Here is a 22,359-nt window from a genome sequence, read left to right as displayed (position 1 = left end):
CCCCGTTCGGGCTTAGCGCCCACAGGAACGAACCACACTTCCTCTTTGGGAGATTACGTAACAGTCACCTGATTCTTTCTTAACTACGTAGTACAGCGATGAGACGACCCCAATACATCCATCATGCGTTCAATCGACCTCGTGTAAACCTCCACGCCCTTCGTCTTGAGGACTGTCAGCTCGAGAGACCCTGCGTTCCTGGCCACAAACTCCGTGTATTCATCGCGGACAGTGCGATTCAGGTTGATTTTCCGCACTCCAAGCGGAATAGTCTTCTGAAAGAGGGCATCACTGACAGGATGCGTTCCATGCAGGGCCAGGGGAGTTGTACTGGAAACCAGTTTCCCGATAGAAGCAAGACTAGAGGCCCGTGTTTTGGTTAGCCTATGTTTGCTTACTATTGCCTACCTACCGCAGGACATTCATTGACGAGTACCTACCGAGGAAGATCCCATGACTTCTCAGCTCCCCCAGCTGGATAGCCTCCATGAATATTCCCGAACGCCGGGGCAAGAAAATGGACCCCCGTCCTCCGGACAAAAGTCTCTGCCTCTTCGGGCTGGGTTAAAACCATCGAGTCCACGGACGGAAGCCCGTCCTCGCCTCCCTCGATTCGACCCAGCTCGGCCTCAATCGTGATATTGAGCTCTCGTGCCCGGTCCACAACAGTTTTGCAGTGGCGGATATTGGCTTCCTCGTCTAGAGACGAAGCATCTACCATGATGGAATCAAAGGGAAGACCCAAAGCTAGTTCCACATCGTCGGGCTTGATGCAATGATCCAAATGGACAGCAATAGGAACTGCGGCTGCGTGAGCCGCCCTCGCTACGTAGCGAATGAACTCTGTACCCTGGAAATGCATCGTCCAGGGGAAAAGCTGGATGATTGCAGGGGAGCGTTTCGCCTCGGCAGCTCGGATAACCGCGATGACTCCATCATCGTTGTAGCTGGGTTATTCGTTTCAGTAACTGGGGACGCTGTATCACTTGATTGTGGAAACGCAGCGACTGACCAATTGAACGCCCCTACGGCGTAACTGTTTTCGTTGGCATGGGAGAGAATTCGCCACGTCTGGTTGGTAGCCGGATATGCACTTCGGTCGAAAGCCATCGCAGAAGTAAAAAATTAAGAAGTCCGTGAAATCCGTAAGTATTGAATATCTTAAATCCGTTCAGTAATTCTCGTTAATCTTATAGGCGGTTGGATAGCGGCATGGCTCCGTCGGGTGCGGCCCGTGATTGCTGATATCCGCCATAACGGCAGCCAGCCCAGGTTGAGATGTTGGTGTCTACCAAAGAATGACGCCAATTGCAAGGCTTCCCTTCAACGATCCATTCTTTCTGATGATCTATACCTATATGTGATCATAAATCCTTCGCTGAATTCACGAATGCTCTATTTCGTAGGCTTAGGTATATCACGTGACCCGCATAGACGGAGATTAACCGAGGCGGCGCTCGGCACTCCTCCATCGCCAGTCTGTATGCTGCTGTATTCCATATCTTTTGAATCTATGGTGTTATCTTGAGTTCCACCCTTATCCTCAATACAGCTGCTCTCGTATCTTCTATGACAGACGTTACGATCGGCGTCTCCCCTGCCCGCCGGAGACCCTTGGCATGCCTCCGGTGCCGTAGGCGTAAGGTCCGCTGCGACGGAGCTTCTCCCGCCTGCTCGAACTGTGCCCGAGCAGGGGCGGAGTGTTTCGAGGGCAAGTCGGACTCTGCAATATCGCGAAGGTATTGTTTCTTGGGGCCGTCTTAGGCCGTTTTCGTCTCCGGGCCCCATCAACCACATACTGACTAGCTGTTTGTGCGTGCACTAGTCGACTACATTACTTGGAAAATCGTGTCCGAGAACTAGAGAGTCAAGCAGCAAATTCCCAGACTCCAACAACAGGATATCAGGAATTACGCCCCGAGAACGTTGGGCCACAGCCCATCGCGTATCCGAATAACTACACATCAGACTACCAACCTCAACAGCAGTCGAATCAGGCACATGTCTCCGACCAGCTAGGGGAGAGAACGATTCAACAACCTAGACAGCAGTCAAGTTTCCAATCTCCTGCCGGTCAACGCTTTACAGGTGGGCAGAGTCATGCCCCCGTTGCAGTGGAGGACCCAAGAAGCAGTAATTTCACAAGCGATGCAGCCGTGCCCTCACCGGCGTCAAGTCACATCACTGGGAGCCATCCAGTTGTTCATGAGGTTGGTCTACTCTCGCTCAGCAACGCGATTGACCCTAAGTACTTGGGCCCTTCGTCCGGAGTGACGTTGGCCCGATTTATCTATGAAAGTGTCCCCCAGTCGCAAGGCTTGCCATCATCATATACAGCGGCTAGAGAAAACGAGCAAGGGCAGACTGATAGAAGCCATAATTCTGATCTTTGTAATATTCGGCACATTGATTTCCCTTCAATGGCAGACTGTCAACAGTACGCGGAGGCCTATTTCAGCATGTCGACATTCTACCCCTTCATTTCGCAAGAGGACTTCTATTCCCTCTTCCACCAAGCATTCCAGTTTAACAAAACATCGACCTGGAATTGCCATCTGCCATTAGCATTAATTCTCGCGCAGATCTATCTGGTGCTGTCACTCGGTGCCAGATTCCTGGAGTTCAAGCTTGGGAATGCCTTTCCCTCCCAAGATCTCTTTTACAAAAGCATGGGATACGCCTCGAAAATAAAACTTCATGAGAGTATTGAAGGAGTTCAAGTTCTCTTGTTGCTGGCACAACATAGTTTCTTTTGCCCGGAAGGACTGAACGCGTGGTATCTGGTGCACACGATAATCGCCAGTTGCTTGGACCTGGGCCTACAGCGTCGAGAAAACGGTTGGTACTTTCTTGGTGTGAGGCGATAGACGACCAGAATTCCAATATTGACATCACTCCAGTTGACCCGGAAAACGAGACGGCGAGTCAACGTAAGACCAGGCATCTTCGAAGCGCGATATTTTGGTCTGCGTATTCTATGGATCGGACTCTAACGGTTGTTCTTGGTCGTCCACTCACCCTTCGAGATGAAGCTATCGACCAGGAATTCCCAGGGTTCGGTTCTAATTATGAGGTCGAATCGGGAGCAATGGAGTGGAAACCGATCAACCCGGATAGCCCATCCTCACATTTAGCCTCGACCCCATATACCGCCTTCATATACTCTCTTCGGTTCGACAGGATAATTGCGGAGATAAAACTGATGCTTTATCGGGTTTCACGGTCCCCCAGTCGGTTTCCATGGCCACAGGATCTTAGTGCCTGGCGGCAAGAAGCCCAAACTGCCTGCGCCGCACTTATAGAAGAAGCCCAGACCCTGCAACAAGGTCATATCGTGGACCCCCGAAGTACGTTATCGGCAGTGACTCTACAACGGCTGGAGCTGAAATACCACCAATGTATCATGCTTCTCAACCGTCCAAGCCCACAAAACCCTCATCCAACTCTCGAGGCTATGCAGGAGAGCTTACGGAGTGCCATGGGAACCATATGCACTTATGCAGAGCTACATCGTTTTTCTAATATGGAATTCTCCTGGCTTTCAGCTCATTCCATCTTTGTAGCCTCCATCACCGTCATCTACTGTCTATGGTCATCTCCATTTGTTGGAGGGGATGACACTTTGGATTCCTGCTTACATAGAGTGGAGCAAGCTCAGCAACTCTTGAAAACACTGGGGAAATATTGGTCAGTAGCGCTTGAGGCAAGCAGCAAACTGGAGCGCTTGGCTAGATCTACGAAGGAACTTTATGAGATCATGGGCGACTCTCAGGCCACGGATCGTGCAGGAAACGCCACCGCAAGTTGGATGAATGCAATTCTTGGAATTCAAGGCCCATCGCAAGCGGGTGATGATAGGCCTGCGATGAATAACATACCCGTTGACGGAGGTCATGCTCTCATAGACGAGCTCGGCGTATTACGGGACCTCTTCGATTTGGGGTGGCTGGAAAATTTAGCGCCGAACAACAACGAAACCTGATTGGATTTTCTTGAGCGTTCTGGTATTGACACAGAAGAGAAATGATATGTCGGTGCGAAAATAACCCTATCCGAAGTATAATCATACAACGTAGAAGATTCTGTACCCATAAGGGCTCCCACGCATCCTTAGAGTTCCAAGTGCCAATGGTCCGAATACAAATTTTACAGTCTGCTTCCAAACCGGGAAATGACTTATCATTGTTCTGAACGTTTGAGACTTGATTGTTCCCTCGGTAACTGCTAGTAGTTTGAGGGCAAGGCCTTCCATCACTACAGATCTCTAGTAGATCCACGCCAATTGAACTTACAAACCCCTCCCCTTCTCCCAAATCTACTCATAGTATATCTAGACAGTGTAGCCACGGTATTCCGCAAATAAAAGCGACCAGACTCAAAAACGTGGTAGTGAGTGCCCCATGTTCTCCGTACTTCGGAACGTCCATGTTGCCATCGGGCTTCGGCCCGATCCGCTCGGTAGTCAACCGAACCCCGCGACATATACTGGTTATCGCTTGCTTTTCCTCCGAGTTATAGAAACTCAGAGTGCGACAACTTCGAAATATTGGTCTTTCGACTTTCCAATTCTCAGCAGCTCTCAAGTAAAGATGTCGGCCGATCCCAACAACGTGATAGAGCGCTTGCAAAAGTGGGGTGCGTGCGATGTAAGTATCTCGAATCAGAGTACCGGAAGCTGCTTATTGATTGCGGTTGCATATGACAGGTTGCAGATGGCCTCTCCAAGCTCAAGTACCCCAACGGCGGCTTCTTGGAAGGCTTAACGATGTATTCACCGGAGTTTCAAGCCGGCGAAACCAAAATTGTGGGCCAAGCGTTTACAGTCAAGTTTGTTCCTAAGTCGGACACTGCGTCGCCAAAGCTGCAAGGAAACTATGTACATGAATCCATCTGCGCGATGCTTTGTCTTCCACTAACAGGTACTACAGATTGATCAGGTTCCTAGCCGTGGGGTGATTTTCATCTCCCAGCCTTTGCCTCAAGTCAATGCAGTCTATGGTGGTCTGATGACTTTGCGCGCCCAGGCGCTCGATGCTGCTGGTGTTGTTATTGATGGCCGTGTACGCGACCTGAATGAACACCGATCTCTCAAGTTTCCGGTATTTGCCAAGTCGGTCGGAACCACCGCAGGAGGCGAGGTCTGCCGCCCGTCAGAAATGAACGTGCCTATACGTCTTAATTCCGACACTCAGGACGCATGGATCAACCCCGGCGATTACATTATTGCAGATCTCAATGGAGTTGTACGTTTGCCACAAGAGCTTGCTGAACAGGTTCTAGAAGCGATTCCGCCAATTGCGGAGGCCGATGCTAAGTGTGCAGAGGGAATTCGCGCTGGCCGTACAGTCCAGGATGTTTTTAAAGAGTATCGTGGTCGGTAGGGATCTGTTGGACTGCAGGGTTGATTATATAGCTTATTATTTAGAACATGTACCTATGATAAAGATCAATTCGTTTATGGAACGTGATTTACGGCGAACGGTACATATCCGAAGAATCTCCCGCATACCTACTATTTCGGCCCACGGCAGAGCGCAGTATCGTTGATTTAACATGACAGTACGATCTACATAAGTACCAGATCAGGAAAACCACTCGTTTGCGGCATACTCTTTAGCCACCCAATTGTTTCTAGGTGGTACCTGGTCTAAGCCCAACTTCGGTATCGGACCGTCAGATATCGGTAGATAGCCGCTTTACGGCTTACTTTCCTTTCATATCTCTGGTAAACTACGCTGACATTTGAAAGCCTACGGTACATTAAATTCAAACAAAATCAAAATAAAGTCCCCCTTTCCCAACCTCCGTTTTCAACTGCTTCATTGACAAAATGACATTAGTCCACATGGGTGAGTATGTCGTTGATGTTGATACGGTTGAATGGATTATTGACTCAGCAGGAAGTCATGTTTAAGTTCCGGCCTGAGATCACTCAGGAGCACAAGGACACTTTCGTCCGGGAGCTTAAGAAGCTCAAAGAGTTGGACTGTGTCAAAGGCCACCGTCTAGTGGTGGGAAGTCCTTCCTTGACGGACCCAATCGAGAGGAGTAAGGGATTTGAAATCGCGCTTCTCAGCCTTCATGAGAATCTTACGGAGCTTAAAAAGTACCAAGCCAGCAAAGAGCATGCTTGGTATGTGATTATAAAGAGTGTTTCTATGCCTAATCTCTAATAAAAATGTGCAGGGTAACAAGTACCTACATGTTTCCTTACAAGGAAGACCTTGTTCGTTTTGATTTTGAAGTTGCTGCGGAGGATGAATGGATGTGGAGTTTTCCTGATGCAGATGGTGATAAAAAGATGAAGGGAAAATTGAACCAGGGCATGCTATAGGTTTGGACAGATGTTAGCAGTACTCAGTTGATAGAAACTCTTCCTAACCAAGCGAACATGACGCATCATATTCACAATGACCCTTCCCTACTCCTGCCCTCTGCCGCTACTAATATCAGCATTAACAACCATTTAATATCTCTATCCCAACACTCTGTATGAATTTAGGTGCTCATGATCCAGGCTACCTGGTGCCCGCAAACCTGTTCGGTAACTAGCCAAATCCAGGATGACCGCTAGAATAGACGGCAACACCGGCACATGCTATTATTTTGATTGAATTCCGTAAATCTTGGTTTTATTTGTTTCTATGTGTGTCAAATGACGGAGGTATGCTCAGAAAATACCAGGCAGCGTGGTATTTGCTAAGATGTTCTGTAGGAGGGAATACGTAGTCCCAATCCATACAGATGCTGCTGTCGCTGTTAAACGTGCTTATTCTTCTCATCTGGGCGTTTTCTGTCAGTCACGTTGATATGGTTTTCTGTACGTCAATGTTCATCACATAGTGACTCTGGTAAGAACTACCGCTTTATAACGGTCTCATTCATCATATTCAGATACATTTGGTCTTTACTGTCAATAACATTATACAGAGCAATACCGTCAGCCTAATTACTAGACCCCGCGTGGGGAGGATTGATTCGATTCCCAGGATAGATACCCAGGAGATAGTGGCATGACAATGTTACTTCAGTTGCCAGCGTACTAATGGTCCTCTCCCCCACCATAACAACTGGCGGTTCATTTAGTTTAGATAACGTGTGACAGTTTACTTCAGCTTCAAGGCGTCCTAACATAGCTTGGTGCCTAACTTACACGATCATAAACTCATTTGCTAACAACAGGGAATCGGTTATAGTAACGGTCCTAGAGGACGTGGTAATACCTTGGGCCGGGTGCGGTGTCGGCGTCGGTCCGAAAGGCGGCATTTCGCCGCTTCTGTACCTTCCTAATAAAAGCTGCTGCAATGCCAGCCAACGATGTCATCGGAGACGAGAAATTAAGACTGTATTGCATGTGCATTGGTGATATAATGACATCCTCCGTGAGTAGTGGGAGAGCCGTGATGTCATTGGACAGACATACTGATCAGTCGTCTTGCTCATGCTAGGCTCGCTATTACGCCGACCCCGCCGTCGCAACGACGTTCGCTGTACGGCTCTTGGAGAAGGCAGGTCTACCACAACAAGATGCCAAGTCTATGGCTGATTGCCTAGTTTTGGCTGATGTTCGCGGTGTGGTAAGCGTTCCTTATTTGTTTCTCCAGAAAGGCTTTACATTGATTGTCTCCCCAGGACACTCACGGCCTAGCCCGCCTGCCACAGTATTTAGATCGTGTTAGCAATGGCCGTGTTAAGGCCAAGCCTGAGTTCAAGCTGACTCAGAAGACGCCGGTTGTCGCACATCTTGACGGCGACAACGGTTTCGGCTTCGTGGTCGCTACGCGTGCCATGGAGGAAGCCGTTAAGAGAGCAGAGATATATGGCATCGGCATGGTTACTGTTAACCATTCCAACCATTTCGGCATGGCTGCAACCTACGTTCTTCAAGCGTTGCAAAAGAATATGATCTCTCTTGTATTTACCAACTCTGCTAAGCAAATGCCTCCCTTCGGTGGCAAGGAAACGCTTTTGGGCATTTCACCCTTTGCGGCCGGCGCCCCTTCAAATAATGAGGTTCCATATATCTTGGATATGGCACCATCTGTTGTGGCTAAGGGCAAGATCCGTAAGGCAGCTCGCCGCGGTGAATCCATTCCGCTGGGTTGGGCGTTGGATGCCGATGGAAACCCAACAACTGATGCAAATATTGCCCTTAACGGTAGCATGGCGCCAATCGGGGGTCCGAAGGGCTCCGGAATCGCGATCCTCATGGACATCATGTCCGGCGTCTTGACGGGTGCAGCATTTGGTGGCGAGGTTGGCGATCAATACAAGGATCCCAAGCCTCAGAATGTCGGGCACTGTTTCATTGCTATCAAGCCTGACGTTTTTATGACCGCCGAAGACTTCAAGTCTCGTATGGATGCGCTTGTTAAGAGGGTTCATGGTGTTACCCCTGCTCCGGGCTTCGATGAGGTGCTCTTCCCAGGAGAGCCTGAGCATCGTCTTGAAAGACAACGTCGTCAAGAGGGTATCCCTTATGCTGATGCAGAGAAACAAATGTTTGAAGATGCTGCGCGGACTTATGGGGTTCCTGGACTGCCCTTCTCGGATGCTCCCCTTTCTTTGAGCTGATCTAAAAAGTCGTGAACGGCCGCCAGCAAACTATATTATAACCTGTAACTATACTTCTAGAGGCCTCACGGAGAAATTATTTGATATTATATGTGTATGATTTTCCGACATCGAGTTTAGTTCTTAATGGCGTTGAGGGTAATTATTTATGCTCTAAATATCCCGCACACAACGTCACTCAGTGGTGGCCCTTCCGTGAGAATATATAGAGACTGAACTGAATTTTGAATAAATATGAGCTTTAAAAACACTAAATTCTCCCACAGTAACTTCTGGAAGATAGGTACAGTCCCAGTGTATATACACAGGTAGGTCCCACCCACCATCGATAGAAACATGGTATCAGCGGACACATATAAGATAGATATACTGATAAACGATGATCGCATATACATTTATGGACGGGAAGAGAGCATATACGTGTACACTAATACACTGAGATTCCACGCAGCCTGTCCCTGTAGAAAGAAAGCTGATGGTGTTATGAATTAAGGTCTTCCCAATCCCAGAGCCGTCGCGGATTATCAACAAACAACCGCTGGATTTGAGCTTCAGTTACCGCCCAGCCCTTTACTTCCTCAATTAATGCCGTATCGTTAATGTCCCGGAAGTTCTGGGGTTGCAGTCTCCCACCTGCTTCTTTGTTCCCTTCTTTGCTGGATGTATGCGGCCAGTCACTGCCAAAAACGACCATGTCAGGCCCGTTTAGCATGAGAGTCTCTGCAATGACACGCATGTCATCATAAAGTGGTGCTTTCTTAGAGTTCTGATATGGTGCAGATATTTTCACAAATAAATTGTGGTTTTTGATAAGATCGATGACTTCACTGAACCCGGGAATCCCAAACGGATCAATTGTGTCTCTGGGGTTACCAGTGCGCGAAGCAACCTGGGCATGAGCGTAATGGTCTGCAACGACGCGCACCCCTTGAGTTGGGATTATAGAGTGTAAAGTCTGGAAGGCCCGGATAGGAACCCAGAGTTCAACGACCCAATCTTTTCGACGTGCAATTGCTGCGGCCTTAAGAAAATCTGATGCAATTTCCGCATCTGAGCCGTCGTTTCCGTAGTTTATGCGTATTCCGCGGATTCCAGCCTCGTGGTACTCCTCCATGGTTTCGTTGCTAATGCCGGTGTCAAGATCCAGAACGCACACACCTCGGTACGTACCGTTGAAGTACCGCAGGGCATCCAGGAGAATCGAGTTGTTGGTGTCATATACGCTGGGTAAGACGATGACACCATGGTCAATACTTATGGAATGATGGAATTGTCGAGCGTCCTCTTTTGTTGCCGCTTTCGGAGTGTAGTCTGGAACTGTGAGTCTATGCGTGCTCGCACACATCCGCTATAGTATATAACATACCCCTATCTGGAGCCAGTGGATATTTTTGGGGGTCAATTACATGGAGATGAGAGTCCCTATATGAAATGTGCCTTAGTGTTCAATCAACTCCGTCTATTAAGCACGTCTGACTCACCATGACCTCTGTGGCGCTAGAGTTTGACCAACCGAGCCCATCATTAGAAATCCGATAATAGCAAGTATCTAACAAAGCAGATTCAGTATAATATAACTCGCGACGGCGGGCCATTGCGTACGATATGGGGCAGGCGAATCATCTTATAGGTCGCAACGCTCTGTGCTCTTGGATCTTGCAAAATCTATAGACCGTCAAGTCTTCGATGTGGGTAATGGTGGGTCGCATTATGGGGCTGCAATTCTACACCCTTATATAGTATGCCGATATACTTCGGTTCTCAGGCGGACAAGCTCCATAGCCAAGACGCGGCAGCGGGGAATCTACGGGGCTGGCTATGGGAACAACTCTCAATGTAGTCCATCCCCCGAATGAAGAGCATAGATTCGGTAAACAACAGGCACTATTTATGCCTTTGACTTCTTGTGGTTCGATCTGCATCAAGCGGCATGCGGCCCGAATCCGATGCTAACAATCCATGTAGTTAGCGTTGCGATGATGGGACACGTGGACTACCTGCATTACGTTGACCGTAGAACTAGTACGAATAGCTTCGCTTGAGAGTGCATAGGTTCAACATGGAAGTTATTATGATCTCCGCTTCTGAGACGCCACATGCGAGGCGGGAATAGGCCGAATAATGGCTGATGATGACAGTCCGCCCACCGTTAATATGCCGACGGCCTCGATCCGACACATGCATAGAGGTTTTATTTCACGGAGCAGTATGAATTGTCAAATCTCTTCTTATTCTTCTTCTGTTATATATATATTAGCAAATATGGGGTTTATGCTGCAAGCGGCGCAGAAAGCACAAAAGCAGTTTATTCACAATAAGCAATAGCTTGGACTCCCATGCATAGATACAGAGCGAGCGACACTGACAAGAAACACTAAGTTTTGTATTGCTACCACTGGCAAAAGAGTTCGTAAACCCTAATATACCGCATCCTCCTTCGACCTCGTTCTCCCTGGAAGCAATATTTCAAATAGTCTGTGTACCTGGGGAACTAACTCTCGATAACACTAGAAGTTGTGTATTTCGAAACGATTACTGCACAATACATGTAAGCATAGGACTTTTACGTTTTGCGTCATATTCCAGCATGCCCACGGCCTTTAGCGGGCTATAACCCCAGTTTGTATATTGAGCAAAACCCCGCCTAGGGTTAACAGGCGTCGGAGAAGTACCCCGTCATTGTCGGTAAAATGCCATCTTCTCGGGCTTGTCCCTACTGCACCTTAAAATCTTGGCCTATTATATCTCAACGTAGTGAGGGGCGTGGCTCGACGGACACAGTATATTAGAAACCCTATATCTATAGCCACAAATCTCCAATAAACACACCAAGCATACTGAAATTTGCCAGGGGGTGAGTCTTTTGACCTCTGCCTATTTTTTATTTTGAAGTCCAGCAGGAGGATTCTTGACATGTCGGAGACGGAAAAAGGTACGGTACAGCATATCAACATGGACCTCAAAGACGGTTCTATGGATAATCGGCTTGCAAGCGCCCAGCAGATAAGCCCAGAAATGTTTGCACGCATAGAAAAGCGATTGAAGCTTAAGCTTGACTTTCGTTTGTTGGTAACCGTATGGATTATCTTCATAATGAACTATCTTGACAGGGTAGGTACAGATACGTTGGATGTTTCAATGCCTTCCATTCTTTATACCTAATCCACAACTCTTATTGTTGATCTCAAACTAAAACTTGGCATCCCGCAGAATAATATTGCAGCTGCAAAGGTTGCTGGTATAGATAAGTCTTTGGGACTGTCCAACACGCAATATGCAACGGCGGTTGCTATTCTATTCGTGGGCTATGTCCTGATGCAGATACCTTCCAACATTTTTCTGGCCCAAGTGAGACCGTCATTATACATTCCCAGCGTTATGGCCATATGGGGTCTGCTATCGGCTCTGGTTGGGGCCACGCATAACGCTGCAGGCTTATATGTCCTTCGATTTCTCCTTGGGTTTGTTGAAGCTGCTTTTTACCGTAAGTCTGAAAGAGATTATCATTCCCGTACCAGAAAGCAAAACTAATAGCAAACAACAGCCGGGGCGTTATTCCTGATCTCATCTTGGTATAAGCGTTCAGAGCTGGGTGTGCGCTGTGCTTTCCTCTTTTCCGGCTCGCAACTTGGCTCGGCATTTTCTGGCCTTATAGGTGCGGGGATTCAAAGTGGTCTCAATGGAGCCAGAGGCCTGGAATCATGGCGCTGGATCTTCATAATTGAGGGTTCTATAACATGCTTTATTGTCCTCTGTGCAATTCTAATCCTTCCAGATTATCCTTCTAATACGAGGTGGCTCAGTAGTGAGGAACGGGCTGTCGCCGAGTGGCGTCTCATTACAGATGCTGGTCAGGTCGATGAAGACAATGGAAGCTGGAGTTATGGCTTCAAGAAGGCTTTTACTGACTGGCGTCTTTATATATTTGCCTTCATTTTTCTATGCATCCAAGTTGCAAGTGCAACCTCTAACTTCTTCCCCTCTGTGGTTGAGACATTAGGATTCAGCAAAGTCAACACACTTCTGCTGACAGTCCCACCATATATTGTTGCGTTGATTGTTTGCATTCTTAACAACTGGTCCGCTGATAGACTGCGGAATTCCTCTTTCCATATTGTCTGGCCTTTGGCTGTTGCAATTGTGGGGTTTATAGTGGCAGCAGCGACTTTAAATACCGGTGCTCGCTACTTTGCTATGATATTGATGGTGGGTGGCGGCCATGGGTCCAATGCAGTGCTTCTCGCATGGGCACAGAAAACCATGCTCCGGCCGCGCATCAAACGCGCAGCATCAGTTGCATTTGTGAATGCGTTCGGGAATATTGCTGGAGTAAGTATTTGCTCGACGTGCCCTCGCTTGCTATATTCCCTCTGAAACGAATTTTCTCTAGATTTTCTCGTCTTATCTTTACCCGGACAGCTCGCAGCCCCGTTATGTAATTGCCATGGCAGCAAACTCGGCATTCTCATTGACAGCTATTACATTGGCGCTGTTCATGCGGTTTGTACTACTCCGGGCCAACGCTCGCCTTGCCAACGGTAAAACAACAGTGGCAGAGGAGATGAGAGGCGAGAGTCAAGCAGAAGTGAAAGGATTGACCGAGGAAGAGCGCCAAGGAAGGAAAGAAGAGTTTCGCTATATCGCGTAAATATGTCATTTATAATTTATGGATAAGCACGGTAGTTTTGTCTTGAGAGGTTCTGACGACTTGTTACTGCCGCAGTATCTGAGGCTGAGAGTGAGCTCCATTCATTTTGTCTTGCTCTATTCTTTGTGAATATTGTAATGATTAAGATCAGCCAAATTTACATGCTGTGTTCGATACTCTAACATCCGGTTCGATAAACCTTCTATGACAAGCATGCTGACCGGATCAATTTGGTACACTTTGCTATAGAAGAGGCTCCCATACCGTTTATCGCCGGACGAAAAATGTCAGAGACTCATTTCATGCCGTTATGTGTCCACCTTTTCCAACCCTGAAAGAAGTCCTATTAAAATCTACGGCTCAACCATGAAGTTTCCCGGCCAAGAAAAACCTGCGGGCCATGTCGAGAACGACAGCATAGACGTGACGCTGAACTCTGTGGATACTGTTCCCGGGATTATCATGTCTTTCTCTACGAAATATCTTGAGGAAGAAACAAAATAAAACAAAGCTGACTGAATTCATCCCAATGTAGAGTGACTCTGCCAGATGTTGAGAATGTGGACCTCCAATTGCTCGAGGCAAACTAATTTACCTTATAAGGTCGCAACTTAAGTCCATATTGGATGGCCTCATGTCCCTTCACCGCATAGCTGTCTGAGATATCGGATACAGTTGTATACTGGGGCTCCATTATCTGTACCACTGGCATTAGACCCCACAATCATATCTGACTAGTCTTCCAGAGTTCACTCTCTTAGTCATGATCATACTCTTCTTACATCCATCCTTCCTTTCGGGATGTGGACTCCTCGGGACCACCACACTTGAGAAGTCACGTTCAAGCCAACCAACATCGCGAGGCATACGCCGGCTATTAAATGATGGCTGTACTACCTGAACAACCACTTAATTAGCATCCTGAGTCTTGGTAGTATAGTAAGGACTAGGTACTATCACATATTACAAATCTAGATCAGCGGAATACCTCCATTTTCATTCAAAATGGCAACCTTGAGCGAATATGCCCGTCTCCTCCCCAGCTCTCCTATAAGGCGTGGAGGACTACCGATAATCCAAAATTGTGTCTTATCACTCATAGTTTAAGTTTATCCTCTACCGCTTGAATCCTGCTCAAGCTATCTGCGAAGGAAAGATACGGATGGACACAAGCATAACTCTGGAAGTTTGGCGAGACTGCATATCCCATACACGTCCCACCTTGAATGATCGCAGCATTTCCAAAACTAAGCCTCCGCTTCGGTACGATGGAGCAAACAGAAAAATAACTAACTGACTCAATCGCTAGCTTCACGCCTATGATACTCATTGATCAACTCATCACCTTCTCGTAGACGAGCCAAGTTGAGACGTAGAATCTCTAGCGATCGATCCCAGTATCGCTTCCCAAACCCGCTCATATGTGAACCGATGTACACATTTGGCTGCTCCCAAAGTGGGTGTCCGACTGGAAGTGGTTCGGGGTCGGTTACATCTAAAGCGGCACCTCCCAAGGCGCCTGACTGCAGCGCCGATACCAGGGCCTCTTGGTCAATTATCTTGCCTCGCGATATGTTTGTTAAGAAGGGCTTCCGAGTCGCAGAGTGCTCATGTGCAGATAGGATGTCAAACTCCTCTTTGCCTATGAGGTGAGTGGTTTCCGCAGACAAGGGAAGGCAGATCACAATATGGTCTAAGCCCTGGGCCAAGAAAGCATGTAGTGATGATCTGTCAAGCCCACTATACCAGGCTTCAGGTATCAGTCCATCTGGGTCTCCTGTTCTGGGGATTATAAATCCAGTATCTCTTCGCGACTCTGATGTTAACCTTGGCTGTGCTGTGTATGCCAAAATTCTCATCCCCAGACCAGATGCAAGACGAGCGACTGATATGTTAGCGCCTGAAAGAACAATATTATATGACTTGGGCGTCTTACTTTGGCGGCCAATACTACCATACCCTAGAATCCCGACAGTTTGGCCCACATGGTCATCGACCTCCCAATGGGTGAATTCCTTGAATGTCAGCCAGTGGTGCCGTCTGCGGGCTTCTAGAATGTTATAGTACATTCTTGAATGCGCAAGCCAGTTCATGACAACCCATTCTGCGATGGACGGTCCGTGGATTCCTGAGCTTGTGGACATGCGTATGTTAGTTTTGGCAAATATCGGTTTTTCGATCAGATGATCCATTCCCGCCGAAAAAGAGTGCAAATACTGCAGTCTAAATCCAACCATTAGGGAGACCCGTCAACGGAGACTGAACTGGCTTACTGAGGTGTTTGATCTGGGTGCGGCACAATGCCAAAAGCTGTTGTCATGAAGGTTGCCCTCTGAAGTAAATCTGCCCCTTCCGGTTAGTTGTAAGTACATTAGAGGCAGCAGGGAAGTCTTCCAACCTGAGGGAATGATATCATCTGTGAGCCGCGAGACATCAGGGGAAATCTCGAAGAATTCCAGCTGCATAGTAGGAAATTCCTGGCGGATGCGCTCGAGTGCTTCTTTTGGCTCCGGCACAGGAAGGAATACTAGGAGAAGCTCGTGTGCATCATGTGGTGACATCTTGATAGTGAGTAGCTCGACAGGAGATATTGGGATAACAGAGAGTCTATAGATGATGTCCGCATTAGACAGACTGTTGAGGTCGAGTGAGTGTGGATGTTCAGAAGAATTGGAGGGAGCTAACAGGTTGAGAGGGGAACTGCCAGTGTTTATATTTATTCAACTGTGCATTACAATATGTTGATGAGCGGTGAAGGGGAGAACATCCTAGGGCTAGAACCAAGTGCCTCTGACGATATAAGGCTTACCGCTTCAGGAATTAATTGACTTATGTCTCAAGTTTATCCGTCTAGAGAGTTGTAAATATAATTGAGATGAAGTAGTGTGCTTTGCAGTTCCTGATCTGCCTGCTTCTCCTCACGCTATTTAGCCGAGATGACTCATGCAATAGACTAGTTAACTAGTTAGCATGTTTGCTCCATGTCCTAAGCTCATAAGGACATAACGACTTAAAACTATAATATCTCAGGAGGTTTAAAGCGTGCATCTATCCTGGTTGCTTTGATTATTTACACAATGACCCGTAAACCGCGCATTCCGGGGGTAGATTGCGCGGAGAATATTACTCTCAATCACCTGCTTCATGCTGTTCCTGAACCACCACAACAAAAGCCTATCAAGAGCTTTCGAGGTTCCGAAGAGGGCCATATACTTTCGTTTTCGAAAGAAAGGGATCTAGTGGAGATCCTTGCCTTTCTTGCCAAAACTGACGATGGATCGGATCATATTCCTGCGGTGTGTGTTGAGCAGGACCCTGATGGTACAGCACTGAAGGCTCTCCTGGCGATCAATAAAAGAACGCATACAGATGGAAATGTGTTACTTCAATCTCTGAAAGTGCAATTTGAGAAGATTTTCAGCGTACTTCGAAGATCCCTATATGGTTCGTTGACCTCGTCCGTTCGGCTCAGCTACTGATTTGAGTCTGGCCAGAGAGAGGGAGTTCTACGAAGATCACGAAGCAACTTCTAGAGACGATCGTGCAAATGTGCTCTTTTCGAATTACTTGTCGATTGCGGCTCACTGGCAAAAAAATGAAAGAAGAAAAAGCGTCCATCAAGGACATTCTGCAAAAAGCGATGGAAGGTATTCAACAAATAAATCCTCAGAAGCTCCACTCGTTAAATCTGGGAGAAAGCTTGTCAGCATTCCGAGAAAGGTCCAAGAGAGTGATCCAGGCCATTAATGAATGGTACAATCATCGTATCCGGTCTCGGCTCAATGACATTGTGGAAAAGATGGACGAATTGAGCAATGTAAATGGCTTGCAACAACTCCTCCATCTGATACCTTCTGGTCCCAAAAGAATGATCAAAGAGTCGGCCTTTGCAAATACTCTGCTCGACATTATTCGAAAAGTATACAGATATAAACAAGCCGCTCGTATACTTCATCGTATTGCTAAGAAATTCCCTATTGTTCGAAACATTGAGATTCATCTTGCAACCCTGCCCGAAAAGGCTTGTGATCGACTTCATAACCCAGCATATTCGCTCAGTCTTCCAGAAGCACTTACGCGGTTAGGGAAAATTAATGGCAAAAAGTATAATATCTCTCAGATCTCTCGATTTATAAAATGTGACAAGACCAAGAGTCCGAGTGACCATTTCTCCCAGAAAACGAACAAAACTCTTCGGGAGGCTAAGATACATGCAGAGATTCAGCTCATCGCCTACTGCGAGCTTCAATCGCCCTCGCTGTTTCCCCGGGCCATCAGTTCTAGCAAGGATGCTTGTTTTCTATGCCATTTATTCATCCAAACTCATGGTAAGACAGTCTCAGCGTCCACAATAAGCGGTGTACAAGATCCAGTCGATATCGCCACGGAGAGTACGGTTCCTGTCGTCAGTGCCTATCCAGGCTCCAGAGTTGCGGAAACTGTGAACTCGCCTGTATTTGCACTGGAGAAAAAGAAGCTGAGTAGCTGCGTTCTAGCGCCCAATGACATGTTTACCGGCGTCATCATCCCGACGGCCTCATCTCCGTTATTTATAGCTGACTCTCTACATATCCACCTCGAGATGGAGGAGAGTTCGAAGCCCGAATCCGCATCAAAGCGTCTTGCCTACTCTATCGAAAGGATTAACGTCAACCAGGCCACCAAAATACCTGTCGAGTTTTTAATGGTGGACGTTGTGGAACTTGACGGGGAAATGACATATTCACTACCGGCGAGCAGGGCATTCTGTCTCACAGCACACGATACTGCAGTGAAGGTCGTGTGTAAGCAAAAATAAGGCAATTTTCACCGGGGCAAATATTTCCATGGCAAACTCCTGCGAACTATAAGTCACTGTGGCTAGTTAACTTTGGAGTTCGCCCACCGGGTGCAAAATTAAAAGCTCAGCCGTCACAAGTGACAAACCCAGGTTGATTGAAAGAACTTGGTCAGGGTTGGAGCGGAGGTGGCCGCTCGGTAGATGGCTACGTTATAAGAATAAGGGAGGCTATCTAAACAAGAAAACGACCGATATTAACACGTCAGGTCAGCTCACAAAGGACCAAATTAAAAGCAATAATAGGAGAAAAACCTATATTTTATGGAATGTAAGAATCCTTGAAGGACGAAGATGTTCGTTGTTATAGACTAATTAGTACTTATACAGGTTAGATATCTATTTTTGCCGTATGTTTTTACACACGCACACAGTCTCTCTCTCTTTCACGGTCTTCGCTAATAATAAACCGGATTTTCTTCATATTTAGGGATATTATCTTGCATGTTCACCTCTGGCGCCGTCCCATTGGCGCTCTGCTCGAGCCTCCGGACATCTTCGCCCAACATCACGATATGGTTCCGTCAGCTTCAGGCAAATGACATCGCAGTGTGAACTTAAATGACCTGATATCAGGACAATAACCCCGTTCACGAAGGCTTCCACCTTTGCCTCCTATGGGAGTCCTCGAGACAATTTCTAGTGTTCATCTTCCCTGCTTGTGGATCCTCGCAAATATCTCGACAATTTATACAGAACACTTGCCCAAAATAAGGAAGGTTTTCCATTTGACTTGCATGAGATCAACATCAGCAGCTTCTTCCATTCAATATCGAACATTCCTCCTTCGATGCCGAAGCATCCGAAACTGGTTTGGGGACTGGTTAGATCTCGATTGCCCGATGATTTCCTGATCTTGTCGATCCCAATAGTTGATGCAACTAGGCTATGTAGTAGGATTTTAAGGATCGTAGAACACTTTATATATATTTTCGAGCGCTCTCTATGGAATTATAACATACGAAGTAGAGACCTAGACGTACTTCGGAGTATCTTATGAAGATGACACCATTATAGTTTACATTTTTCAACTACTTGAGCCGGATGATCCCCACCACAGCTAGCATGTCTCCAGGCCCGTTCGATCGCTGTCCAGTAGCGCGTCCCATCCGCCATCACCAGCGCACAATGAGGACCCTGTTCGAAACGAGCCCCATCGACCGGAAAGCCCTTGACACGAGCACCATCCATGTGTTGCTCGACATCAGGCCACCGGACCATCTCATCCTCTTCAGAGTACAAGTAGAGTCTCCGCACTGCCGTCCCAAACAAAGTAGGGTCGTTCAGCTCGGAACGTAGATCCGCAACGGAGTTCATCACCCCCATGTGTTGAAGACTACTGACCATCCCGATGGTCGGATAGAGCAGCAACCTACCAATCCTGTTGGCAGGTTGTGTGCTGGGGAGGGAGAGCGCGGCGGCTTTGTAAGAGCGGCAGAACGCGGTGTCCCCGGGGCAACAATCGAAGACCACAAGTCGGAGCGTTTTGAGGAAACTAAAACCATGACTTTCGTCATTCATTGACCGGACGAGCTGGATAGCGTTGTTGCAGCCGCCATGTGAGAAGACATGGAGGAGGGTACTATCGTTGCTGGTGGACGGGAAGTGCCTGGAGATGGCCTCACGGGCCGGGGCTAGTCGGCGACGGATCGCCTGGAACGAGCGAAAGCTGATGTCGGACAGGTTGGCAGTAATCAGGAGAATGTAGGCGCTCGGAAAACGCTGCTGGTACACACTCGTGTATTTGGATATTCGGCGAATCGTGGCGCCCCCTAACCATGTGCATAGAATGATGAGTGTTGGGGATACGGGATGCGGATGAGCGACATGCGCAGACGTCGGCTCGTGGAAATATATGTTCGGGTTGAGCTGAGCGAACTCTTCCAACGAAGACGCATCCATCATGCAATCGCTCATATCCCCGGAGAAATCTCATGCGGTTCGGGATATGTTTGAGACAGGAATCGGGTCGGGTGAAGGGGGGGGGGGGGGGTAATTGAATTAAATTTGCTGGGGCTGAAGCCGGTCCGTCTTACCAATCGCTTGTTTATCCCCATACTTGGCTCCCTATAGTGACAATCCTGTGCATACATCATCGAACCAAATAATCAAATTGTATCTATATTCATCACGCTGCCATGTCATCTGATTTTCCAAATGGTCGTTCAGTCCTGGGTATTGTGGCAAAGAAGTATCGACTCGACGGAATGGAACATATCTTGCGAGCTTTGCTCTCTGCGTCAATGGAACGGACATTGACCAGTTCGAGAGGTTTGCAGTTCTTCTATGGTCTTGTCTAAGGCTTTCCGTCCTTTGCCTTCGAAGTACTTCGGTCCAACATCCGGGATATAGTAGCCTTGGGGGTAATACTTATCGCCTTCGTCACCAGGCAGAGGAAGCCCGAGGGCCCAAGTCAACCACGCAGTCGGTCCCCATCGATTCCAGAATGTCGGTTTGACATAATAAGGGGCCGCATCCCACTTGGTGATGAACACGCGTTCGTGTTCGTCCTGCTCCTCGGTGAACATGGTATTGCGTAGGAAGTAAGGCCGAGGAAGCGCCAGGTAACGCAAAGCGAACTGGCGGGCGGAGAGCAGGAAGGAGAACAGCCGAGCGTAAGCAGGAGGTGGAGGCTCATACCTATGTATCGGAGTGAGCGACAAGATCTCGGCGCCTAATAGCCTGGGGTGGTTTGGGTGGAGTCAGACTTACAGCATGGCCTTCCGTAAGCGATCGTCCATCATGAAGGAGACGAACTTTAGACCGATGTGCTTCAGCGGCGCCGGGAGCATATACACCAACACAGCGGTGGTCTGGTCGGCAACCGTGCGGTTTTTGCGATCAGGCAGCATACACCGGGATTCATACTCGTCGCTCCAGTCGGAAATATCCTCTAACCAGTGAAGGCCATCTTTCCATCCTTGCTTGCCCGAGGGGAGGGCATCGTAGCTGATGCCCAGCCCGTCTCCGAGGCTCTTCCAGAAGGTACCAACTGCGCACTTCTCGAGGTCGCTCAATGTCCGCCATTCAAACCGTTCGATAAACCGTACCGGCTGGATTGCAAACAGGCCGAGAGTGTATAACATGTCGTCCTCCGAGATCTTGCCCGCAGCTCGGTAGCCGCTGTGGATCCAACGGGTCCGTGCGATGGACTCCAGGACGCGTTTGGAAGACGGCGCGTGGCCCATGAACTCTTGCACCAGAGCACTGGTATCGGTGTAGCGTTTGAGGGAGGTCTCGGGGTTAGAAAATTGAGTGGTTGTGGTAAGGACTCCGGAGATCGTGGGTATACCGTAGGTCTGCATCAGGCGTCAGTTAGAGACGTCAAACGACGGCGAAGAACAGGGGTGGGCCAGGCAGTACCCGGAATAACGCGAACTGAAGCGCCTTGATAAAGATAAAGGGAAACTCCAGTTGCAGCATAACCTTTTGGATCTCCCATGCTTCGTCATCCGTCATGCGGGAGAGAGACTCGCGAGTCGGGTAATGGTATTTCTTATGAAGCCACCGCAGACGGCGGAAACGAAGGACTGAAACCAAAATTGGATACGCCGCTGCGATGACGACTGCGTACGACAGAAGCTGGGTAGAGGAGAAGGTCGGGATTTCCTCTCGAATGTTCAGCCAAAGGCCTTGGAGACCCCCGGGGGGGAGATCGATTTGGGTGTTGTTCTCCATCGCGAATAAACTGACAGATTTCCAGGCATCAACACGACCGAAGGAGATGGAGGAGGGGGAGAGAGAGAGAAGAGAGCTCTCGCATGGAGGTGGGTAAGTAATTCAAGGAGGGAGTCTCGACACCGCCAGTTGATATGGAAATCACCCAAACAAAAACTCCCCGCAACCACCTCCGGCCTATCATTCTCCACTCTGCAGCTCTTCCCCTACTGCGACTGCATAATCCATGGATCCGCCCGCGAATCTCGGTTATCTGGGCTTCGCTTTCGATTATCAATGATCGCCAGATGAGAGAACGCTCGAGTGATTCGCTGGTGCGGCTTCTCGTTGCGGACCTCGGCAGTAGGGGTTGGTCTCATGAACGCGATCTGCATTGTCAGGTGGAGTTTCCCATCGCCGTGGACCACTCTCGCTCAGCTATTATTCAACTCAAAGCATATTCGTGGTCGCAGGGCCGAGCTACCCCAGATGCCCCTCTGATGTGGTGGTGATTTTGGAGCGGGTGTTAGTGGCTACATAGTAGTCCATTTGACCCCTGTTGAGTTGGTGACAGACATACTTCGCTATGCTATTGGTGAATTTTCAGTGGCAAGCTGGCAGCCTATAGGAAGGCACTCGGTGC

At 48.2% G+C, this 22,359-nt stretch overlaps 9 protein-coding genes across 9 annotated transcripts; 4 read left to right on the top strand and 5 right to left on the bottom strand.

Annotated features, from left to right (window-relative positions):
* Positions 1-83: 83 nt before the first annotated feature.
* BDV59DRAFT_192772 (class II fructose-bisphosphate aldolase) lies at positions 84-1,110 on the bottom strand (the record flags this gene model as incomplete). Its single annotated transcript, XM_073692103.1, has 3 exons — positions 84-360; positions 441-947; positions 1,013-1,110. 3 exons carry the CDS (start codon positions 1,108-1,110, stop codon positions 84-86), a joined length of 882 nt encoding a protein of 293 aa, XP_073548780.1.
* Positions 1,111-4,493: 3,383 nt separating this feature from the next.
* On the top strand, positions 4,494-5,439 carry BDV59DRAFT_176641 (RraA family protein). The gene is made up of 3 exons (XM_073689482.1): positions 4,494-4,646; positions 4,706-4,876; positions 4,929-5,439. The coding sequence occupies exons 1-3, from the start codon at positions 4,590-4,592 to the stop codon at positions 5,379-5,381; spliced, it is 681 nt and encodes a 226-aa protein (XP_073548779.1). The 5' UTR covers positions 4,494-4,589; the 3' UTR covers positions 5,382-5,439.
* A 320-nt stretch (positions 5,440-5,759) lies between these two features.
* On the top strand, positions 5,760-6,340 carry BDV59DRAFT_176640 (Dabb family protein). The gene is made up of 3 exons (XM_073689481.1): positions 5,760-5,849; positions 5,905-6,133; positions 6,187-6,340. Exons 1-3 carry the CDS (start codon positions 5,831-5,833, stop codon positions 6,332-6,334), a joined length of 396 nt encoding a protein of 131 aa, XP_073548778.1. The 5' UTR covers positions 5,760-5,830; the 3' UTR covers positions 6,335-6,340.
* Positions 6,341-7,045: 705 nt separating this feature from the next.
* On the top strand, positions 7,046-8,792 carry BDV59DRAFT_19981 (Ldh family oxidoreductase). Its single transcript, XM_073693437.1, has 3 exons — positions 7,046-7,382; positions 7,449-7,577; positions 7,633-8,792. Exons 1-3 carry the CDS (start codon positions 7,305-7,307, stop codon positions 8,572-8,574), a joined length of 1,149 nt encoding a protein of 382 aa, XP_073548777.1. The 5' UTR covers positions 7,046-7,304; the 3' UTR covers positions 8,575-8,792.
* Positions 8,793-9,055: 263 nt separating this feature from the next.
* Positions 9,056-9,688, bottom strand: BDV59DRAFT_201325 (uncharacterized protein; the record flags this gene model as incomplete). Its single annotated transcript, XM_073693774.1, has 1 exon — positions 9,056-9,688. The coding sequence occupies one exon, from the start codon at positions 9,686-9,688 to the stop codon at positions 9,056-9,058; it is 633 nt and encodes a 210-aa protein (XP_073548776.1).
* A 1,838-nt stretch (positions 9,689-11,526) lies between these two features.
* On the top strand, positions 11,527-13,222 carry BDV59DRAFT_207408 (major facilitator superfamily domain-containing protein; the record flags this gene model as incomplete). The annotated part of the gene is made up of 4 exons (XM_073694993.1): positions 11,527-11,685; positions 11,785-12,058; positions 12,119-12,903; positions 12,965-13,222. The coding sequence occupies 4 exons, from the start codon at positions 11,527-11,529 to the stop codon at positions 13,220-13,222; spliced, it is 1,476 nt and encodes a 491-aa protein (XP_073548775.1).
* A 1,114-nt stretch (positions 13,223-14,336) lies between these two features.
* On the bottom strand, positions 14,337-16,103 carry BDV59DRAFT_176637 (D-isomer specific 2-hydroxyacid dehydrogenase family protein). The gene is made up of 4 exons (XM_073689480.1): positions 15,621-16,103; positions 15,496-15,565; positions 15,159-15,445; positions 14,337-15,107 (listed from the first exon to the last, which is right to left on the bottom strand). The coding sequence occupies exons 1-4, from the start codon at positions 15,781-15,783 to the stop codon at positions 14,521-14,523; spliced, it is 1,107 nt and encodes a 368-aa protein (XP_073548774.1). The 5' UTR covers positions 15,784-16,103; the 3' UTR covers positions 14,337-14,520.
* A 2,893-nt stretch (positions 16,104-18,996) lies between these two features.
* BDV59DRAFT_176636 (TMEM53 family protein) lies at positions 18,997-20,043 on the bottom strand. Its single transcript, XM_073689479.1, has one exon. The coding sequence runs from the start codon at positions 19,974-19,976 to the stop codon at positions 19,071-19,073; it is 906 nt and encodes a 301-aa protein (XP_073548773.1). The 5' UTR covers positions 19,977-20,043; the 3' UTR covers positions 18,997-19,070.
* An 11-nt stretch (positions 20,044-20,054) lies between these two features.
* Positions 20,055-22,223, bottom strand: BDV59DRAFT_176635 (uncharacterized protein). Its single transcript, XM_073689478.1, has 3 exons — positions 21,423-22,223; positions 20,772-21,358; positions 20,055-20,699 (listed from the first exon to the last, which is right to left on the bottom strand). The coding sequence occupies exons 1-3, from the start codon at positions 21,735-21,737 to the stop codon at positions 20,300-20,302; spliced, it is 1,302 nt and encodes a 433-aa protein (XP_073548772.1). The 5' UTR covers positions 21,738-22,223; the 3' UTR covers positions 20,055-20,299.
* Positions 22,224-22,359: the final 136 nt, after the last annotated feature.

This window comes from Aspergillus ambiguus (genome assembly GCF_047715705.1).
Source record: "Aspergillus ambiguus strain CBS 117.58 unplaced genomic scaffold BDV59scaffold_12, whole genome shotgun sequence".
Taxonomy (NCBI): domain Eukaryota; kingdom Fungi; phylum Ascomycota; class Eurotiomycetes; order Eurotiales; family Aspergillaceae; genus Aspergillus; species Aspergillus ambiguus.
This window is presented reverse-complemented; position numbering and strand designations above follow the sequence as displayed.